The following is an 8,228-nucleotide window of genomic DNA, read 5'->3' as shown; positions in this document are numbered from 1 at the left end:
GATGAATGGCTACACATAGATGTGTCCAGAGCTGTGTGAGATCACTACCATCCTGCTTTTGTGGGGGTGGGTAGGAGTGTTAAATAATTATAATATTTTTTTTGTTTTGTTTTTTTTCCCCATAGGCTTTTAACATTCTAAAAGCTCTTTATTCCAAAGATACTACAAGCTAGCGAGTGTATTCAGTAGGTGTACTGTATTGTAAGTTGCTTCAGAGGTATTGCAAGTATTACATACAACAATAATAAAACAGTGCATTGACATAAAAAAGGAAATTTACTTTTGGTACTTAAGTACTTTTAAAAGCAAGTACTTCTGTACTTTTACTTAAGTAAAAATCTGTCTTTACAACTTTTACTTGTAATGGAGTAATATTTGACCAGTAGTATCTGTACTTTCACTTAAGTAATGGAGTTGTATACTTTGTCCGCCTCTGGCTGTCGTATAGACGTGTCAGTTTTAAAGAAGATGTGCTGCCCAAATTTGGAAGCCCTCTTTATTAACCGTAGCCTTTTTATTAGAGTTTTCGTCATTTATTCTTGTGAGTGCGGCGCATGACCAGCTGGCTGATCAGATCACACACACAGAGCAGCATTATCCGGACTCTTTCATTATCATCTTCTGTGATTTTAATAAAGCTAATCTCACCCGTGAACTGCCTGCATACAGACAGCACATCACATGCCCCACCAGGGACAACAATATACTGGACCATTGCTACACAGTTTTAAAGGATGCATACCACTCTGTGCCCCGAGCAGCTCTGAGACTCTCTGATCACTGTTTGGTTCATCTTCTACCAGCCTACAAGCAGAAACTTAAATCTGCTAAGCCTGTAGTGAGATCTGTAAAGAGATGGACTAATGAAGCAGTGCGGGATTTACAAGCCTGCTTCGACTGCACTGATTGGAGTGTTTTTGAGGCTGCAGCCACTGATCTGGATGAGCTCACTGACACCGTGACATCCTACATCAGTTTCTGTGAGGACATGTGTGTTCCTTGGTGAAACCTTGGTTCAGTGCAAAACTCAAACAGCTTCGCCAGGCCAAAAAGGATGCCTACAGGAGTGGAGACAAAGCCTTGTACAAACAGGCCAAATACACACTGAATAGGTAGATAAAAATAGCTAAGAGAAGCTTATCTGAAAAGCTGAAAAACAGTTTGCAGGCAGCAACTCTACATTAGTGTGGAATGGCCTGAAAGCATTACTAGCTACAATACCCCATCCCCCAGCACTGTGGAGAATCAACTTTTAGCTGATGGTTTGAATGAGTTTTACTGCAGGTTTGAAAAGCCTGGTCTCACACAGGTAGATACGAGTAGCTAAGAGAAGCTTCTCTGAAAAGCTGAAAAAAACAGTTTGCAGGCAGCAACCCTACATTAGTGTGGAATGGCCTGAAAGCATCACTAGCTACAAGACCCCATCCCCCAGCATTGTGGAGAATCAACTTTTAGCTGATGGTTTGAATGAGTTTTACTGCAGGTTTAAAAAGCCTGGTCTCACACCCCACACCTGCTCCGACCATCTCACAACAGAGCCATCAACACCCTTCCCCCTCCACCTCCCCTACTGCTTCTCAGCCTGCACTTAAGATCTGTGAAGACAATGTACGCAAAGTCTTCAGGAAACAGAAGATAAGGAAAGCCAAGCCTGGTCTCACACCCACGCCCGCTCTGACCGTCTCACAACACAGCCATCAACACCTCCCTCCCCTCTACTGCTTCTCAGCCTGCACTTCAGATCTGTGAAGATGATGTATGCAAAGTCTTCAGGAAACAGAAGATGAGGAAAACCAAAGGCCCACACAGTGTCTCTCCAGCCTGCCTCAAAGCCTGTGCTGTCCAGCTATCATCCATCTTCACACTGATCTTCAACAGATCACTGGAGCTGTGTGAAGTCCCCTCCTGCTTCAAATGCTCTACTATCATCCCTGTACCAAAGAAAAAAAATCACTGGACTAAATGACTACGGACCTGTTGCTTTAACGTCTGGGGTCATGAAGTCATTGGAGAGACTGGTGTTGGCCTACTTGAAGGACATTACTGGACCCTTGCTGGACCCCCTGCAGTTTGCTTACCGAGCAAACAGGTCTGTGGATGATGCAGTCAACATAGGACTGCACTACATCCTCCAACATCTGGACAAACCAGGGACATATGGAAGGATGCTCTTTGTGGACTTCAGCTCCACTTTTAACACCATTATCCCAGATATCCTCCTGATTAAACTGACACAGCTGTCTGTGCCCACCTCCATCTGTCAGTGGATCAGCAGCTTCCTGACAGACAGTGAGGCTGGGAAAACTCACATCCAACACCTGCACCATCAGCACTGGAGCTCCTCAGGGGTGCGTGCTCTCCCCACTGCTCTTCTCCCTCCACACAAATGACTGCACCTCTAAAAACCCCTCTGTCAAGCTCCTGAAGTTTGCAGATGACACCACAGTCATCGGTCTCATCCAGGATGGTGAGGAGTCTGCTTATAAACAAGAGGTTGAGCAGCTGGCTGTCTGGTGCAGTCACAATAACCTGGAGCTCAACACACTCAAAACAGTGGAGATAATTGTGCACTTTAGGAGAAGCTCCCCTGCAGTCCCCCCTCTAACCATCATGAACAGCACTGTGGCAGTCATTCAGTCATTCAGGTTCCTGGGCACCATCATCTCTCAGGACCCGAAGTGGGACACTCACATATGGCGCTTTTCCACTGCATGGTACGGCACGGTATGGCTCGGTACGGTTCACTTTTGGGGGGTTTTCCACTGGGTACAGTACCTGGTACCTGGTACTTCTTTTAGTACCACCTCAGTTGAGGTTCCAAGTGAACCGTACCGTTAGCAAAACGTGACATGTAAACTTGCATGGTACGGCTCGGTACGGTTCACTTTTGGGGGGTTTTCCACTGGGTACAGTACCTGGTACCTGGTACTTCTTTTAGTACCACCTCAGTTGAGGTTCCAAGTGAACCGTACCGTTAGCAAAACGTGACATGTAAACTCTGCTGATCACTGATTGGCCGGAGTGAGTCGTCACTAACTACGTCACTGAACTGAACTGAACTGACACAAACACAACAGAACTGCTAGATTTAAATCAGCACAGCCAGCGAAGGATCGACCACAACTGTTTTGAACGAGCGCACCTTTTTTAACAGCCAAAAAGTGGCTGTTTCTTTGTCTGTTGAGGAAGTACAGAGGTTCCTCTCATTGATAGCAGAGGAGCGGATCCAGCGAGAGCTTGATGGGGCAACGCGGAATGAAAAAGTTTTTCAGGAGTCGTGGCAGTAGAGGCGGCGCAACTATAACGACATGTGAATAATCCCACCCACCCTAAAGCGATACTAAACTGCAGTGGGAACGCAAACTGAGCCGAACTGAGCCGTGCCGTACTGAGCCGTGCCGAGCCGAGTCGTACCACGCAGTGGAAAAGCGCCAATTGACTCCATTGTGAAAAGAGGCCCAGCAGAGGCTGTACTTCCTTCGTCAACTGAAAAAGTTCATCCTTCCACAGGCGCAGATGAGTTTTACTCAGCTGTTATTGAGTCGGTTCTGTGCACGTCTATAAGAATAATTGGTGCGCACCTGCCCAAACTTCAGGACTTGTACAACTCCAGAGTGAAGAAACGGGCAGGTAATATCATCACAGACCCCTCTCAAATGTGAGATCTGATGAAGCAACCATAACATTTAGCTTGTTTATTTATTGTGACTCATGTTTCACGGGACTTGCATTCGATTGCTCCGCATCACAAGTATGCTTTATTAGGTGAACATCCGCTAAGTTGTTTTGATGTTCCTTTCATTCTAAAGCCTGTGTGGGTGTAAATACTCACAAACATGATTATTATACGCTACCTTGAAGAGTCAGGGCTCCTACAGTATACCAAAAACTGTGTGAGAGCGTGAAGGAATTCTTTTCTGTGTCTGGTTGCTCCCATTCACATGGGCTAATCCTGAAAAAAAAAAAAGTAATTTGGTTTGGCAATTTTTTTGAATATCATTTTAATTCTTTAAAATACCTTGGAATAGCATGTAAATACCATCCTACATTTTAAAGTGCCTTGATTTTACGATCCCACCCTTACCGCGACACTAAGAAGATGCAGACGGAGGTCAGCAGGTAGGCGACCAGTACACCCACCCACACCTCAGTGGAGAACAGGTTCAGAAGGCTGAGGAACTGCGAGTCATCAGAAGCTAAGTCTTTCCTCAGGATGAAACTAAGACCCGTCTGCATGAAGGGTTTGGTCATGTCCACAGCTGTCTCACGTTTAGCTGTAACAGTTAGCGGTGCCACAGCGATGTCTGCTTCCTGTAGAAATGAGCAACACACACAAAGAGGATTACTTTGGATAGTTTTGCATCATACATGCAGGCAAGATTTAGTAGAAACAGATGCTTGAATGTGAATGGCATACCATTGCATTTTCATATAAGACAAACACAGAAGTAAATGAATAAAATTGAAATAATAAAGAAACGAACATATTTAAGTAGCCCATAAATACAGAAAATGAATGAATAAAGCAATTTTGATCTATTTTACAATTAAAATTATCTTTCTATTTGAATATATTTTCAAATATCATTAATATCTATAAGTCTATTTACTCTAATTTTCAGCATCATTTATCCAGTCTTGTGTCACATGATCCTTCAGAAATCATTCTAATATGCTGATTTGCTGCTCAATATACATTGTTATGCTTAATATTAAAAACAAATTGTTACATTATACATGGTTTTACTGTCCCTTTTGATTAATCAAATGCACCCTTGCTGAATAAAAGTATTTCTTTCAAAACTTTTCAACATTATAGCAGAAAGAAATAAGTAAAAATAATGTTTCATAAAAATTAAATCTTCAGAATTGTATTTAAATTAAATGATACTGATAGGATTTATTTTATTTGTTTGTTAAAGATTCTAATTTATATATGTCACAATACGCTGGAGCACGGGCATGAAGAAACGAGGAGATGTGGAGATTTCACAAAAAACAACAGTCTTTAATAATCCACCCGGGAGTCACAGAGCACAAGGATGACGTTCACAACAAGTAGACCCGTCAGAGGAAGACTGAAGAAACAGGAACTTAAATACAAGGGATAATTACTTAACACAGGTGCACAGAATGACTAATTAACTAAACGAGGACAGGAACATGGCCAAAAATGAGAACACAGGAACAGAAACAGGGGCAAAACATAACAAAACAGGTCCATGATCCTTACATATCGCCCCCCCTCCTGGAAGGCACGTCCTCGCGCCATAGAACAACAGAGGGGGGGGCACAGGTGGGAACTTGGAAGGCAGCTCAGGAGGAGGACGGACACCCAGCAGGATGGTCGACGCCAGACCAAGGCGGAGCCAGAGGGATGAGGGAGCCCGGCGGAGCTAGTGGACTGCTGGGCCACGGCGGAGAGGAGGGAGCTAGGAGCCATGGTGGAGCCGAAAGGTCCACGGCCCGAGGCGGAGTCCGGGGCTTAGAGGCTGGAGGCAGAGTCAAGGGAAACTCCAGCCACGGCGACGCTGGAGGATGGCAGTCCCGTGGAGGGCGAGCAGAGGGGCTGACAGACGACAGCAGAGGAGGAGGCAGGAGCAGGTGGGAGGGTGGGAATTTGTGAGCCTACGGGATTCAGGCCATAGGAACTTAGGAACGGGAGCCCTCTCCTCTTCGGTGTGGCACAGTCGCCGCGCCATACACAGCTCACCCTCAGCTGCGGTGCAGGGGGCGGAGCTCCTCTCCGTGCTCATACTGTCCGCGGCTTTCTCCCTCGTGGCGGGCGTTGTTGCCGGCTAACACACCTTGACTGACGCCATTTGCAGCTCCGGCTCCGCGGCGATCCTCAGCACTGTCGCTCCATGCAGCGATGGCTCGTCGGTCGCGGGGGGCTCCGGCTCTCCATCAGCGGTGGGCTCGGGCATGCGCTCCGTGCATCGGGGAGCTGGTGGGCTGGGCATTGGGTCAGGAGTGGAACTGGCGAGATTCTCCTGGGAACAGGTGGGGAACAGAGATCCATTTCTCGCCAGTGTCCACTCCACAAAGGCAGCGAAATTCGCTCGAGGACCATCTTCAGACGACAGCGCTCTGCACGAGATGTTCAAACTGGCGTCGTAGAATGCACAGAGCGCGTCATCTGGGTAGCTGGTTAGAGCAGTGATGACCAGGAACAGTCTGGTATGACCCTCGAGCGATCTCTCCCCCTGCTCCAGCAGGAGGATGAGGTATTCCGGATGGGAGAGGGGATCCATAGAAACAACTGAAACAAAAACTGAGGGAACACACGGAGGTAACTGTACTTGGTCGGGTCTTCTGTCACAATACGCTGGAGCACAGGCACGAAGAAATGAGGAGACGTGGAGATTTCACAAAAAACGAGAGTCTTTAATAATCTAACAGGGAGTCACAGAGCACAAGGATGACGTTCACAACAAGTAGACCCGACAAAGGAAGACTGAACAAACAGGAACTTAAATACAAGGGATAATTACTTAACACAGGTGCACAGAATGACTAATTAACTAAACGGGGACAGGAACATGACCAAAAAAGGGAACACAGGAACAGAAACAGGGGCAAAACATAACAAAACAGGTCCATGATCCTGACAATATACATATTTTGTAATATATTTTATGATTCATTTAAATAATTATTCTATATTCTAATTGTTGTCAAACAGCTAATAGATACTACAGATGTGTTACCGTCTATGTTTAGTTTCTTTGCCTTTTGGTTTTCTCGTTCCTGCTTGCATTTGTTCCTGCTAGTTAGTTTTGGTTGTTAATTAGTTCTCCACACCTGTTCTACTTCAATTCATCATCATTTGTCTATTTAAACCCTGAGTTCTCCTTCGTTTTCTGTCTGATCTCATTTATCTTTAGTGTTTGTGCTACTCATCCTACGATCACCTGTTTGTTCCCTACGGATTTATCTTTAATTAAAAGACTCCTTTTGTGGAATCCTTGTTGTGCGCTTTATTAGCAAAACCATGCATTACAAGATGTATGAAGATGATAATTTGCAAGTTACAACATTTAAACACTGACACTGAACTACTTAACTCAAAATATTTATGATACTCACCCCTCTGACAATTTCTCCAATCATGCCATTCCAGTTGCCGCTGTCATCTGTTTTTCCATACCGGCTGTCCTTAACGAGCTTAATATCGTACTTAAAATCTAATTTCTTGGAGACAGCTGACAGCAGGTCAATGCAGAAGCCCTCCAGTTCAGAGCCTTTGGACATTGCATATGGTTCTTCCTGCATGGGATTGTGAGTAAGTAACAACCGAAAACGTGATTTAGTTACAGATCATTACAGACATAAATGGGTGGCCCAGATGGAATTAATTTAACTTACCTTGATGGTTGTAACTCTTAATACCTGTGGTCCTAAAATACAAAACAACATTTCATTCAACTAGTTACAAATCCATAAGAATCCTCCACTAACTCTAGATCAGATTGAATGCTTGGCTCACTCTTTTGAAGAATGTGGGAAACCAAAGAGTTGCTGGTCCCCATTGACTTCTGCAGTTTGGAAAAAAATACAATGGAAGCCAATGGGGACGAATAGCTGTTTGGGTACAGCATTTGGTTATACTTTATTTTATGATGTCCTTGTTACAGTGTAATTATACATATAAGTGCTGAGTAATATTAATTAACTACATGCACTTACTATATGGTTAGGGTTAGGATTTGGGTTTGGCTTAGGGTTACTTGCATGTAATTATGCATAATTAATTGTTATTATAATAGTAAGTACATGTAACATGTGTAACAAGGACACCTTAAAATAAAGTGTTACCCAGCATTCTTTAAAATATTTTATGTTCAGCAGAAGAAAGAAACTCATATAGGTTTGGAACAACTTGAGGTCGAGTAAATCATGACAGAATTTTCATTTTTGGGTGAACTATCCCTTTAATACTTAGGGTCACTGATTTGAACAAATCCTTAACCCTAAGTATGAGTGGTAATAAAAGTCATGCTTGACTTAGTAAACCTCACTAATTATTCTACATTTTTGTGATACAATATGATTTTCTTCTTGTCTCTAATTGGCTGTTAAATGTTAGATTTTAAAATGTTTTTTTTTTTTGGTGAGCTAATCCAATTTCTAGAAACAGGACCAGGGAAAAAACACTGCTTGTCTCAATTTGACAAGGGCAGAGCACTTGGACGGCATTACTAGTTGCTAATGAAGCATTCTGCCAC

General features: G+C 43.9%; 1 protein-coding gene across 1 annotated transcript in view; it reads right to left on the bottom strand.

Moving 5' to 3' along the window:
• The window catches only part of LOC107691059 (glutamate receptor U1), a 25,926-nt gene that overhangs the window by 9,823 nt on the left and 7,875 nt on the right, over window positions 1–8,228 (bottom strand). The window contains exons 3-6 of the mRNA XM_016489542.1: window positions 7,369–7,400; window positions 7,090–7,269; window positions 4,085–4,311; window positions 3,855–3,952 (exon numbers count right to left, since the gene is read on the bottom strand). Coding sequence (XP_016345028.1) covers window positions 3,855–3,952; window positions 4,085–4,311; window positions 7,090–7,269; window positions 7,369–7,400 — 537 coding nt within the window. The remainder of the gene's footprint in view (window positions 1–3,854; window positions 3,953–4,084; window positions 4,312–7,089; window positions 7,270–7,368; window positions 7,401–8,228) is intronic.

The sequence above is a fragment of the Sinocyclocheilus anshuiensis genome, unplaced genomic scaffold (assembly GCF_001515605.1).
Source record: "Sinocyclocheilus anshuiensis isolate Anshui unplaced genomic scaffold, SAMN03320099.WGS_v1.1 scaffold158, whole genome shotgun sequence".
In the NCBI taxonomy this organism is placed as follows: Eukaryota; Metazoa; Chordata; class Actinopteri; order Cypriniformes; family Cyprinidae; genus Sinocyclocheilus; species Sinocyclocheilus anshuiensis.
This window is presented reverse-complemented; position numbering and strand designations above follow the sequence as displayed.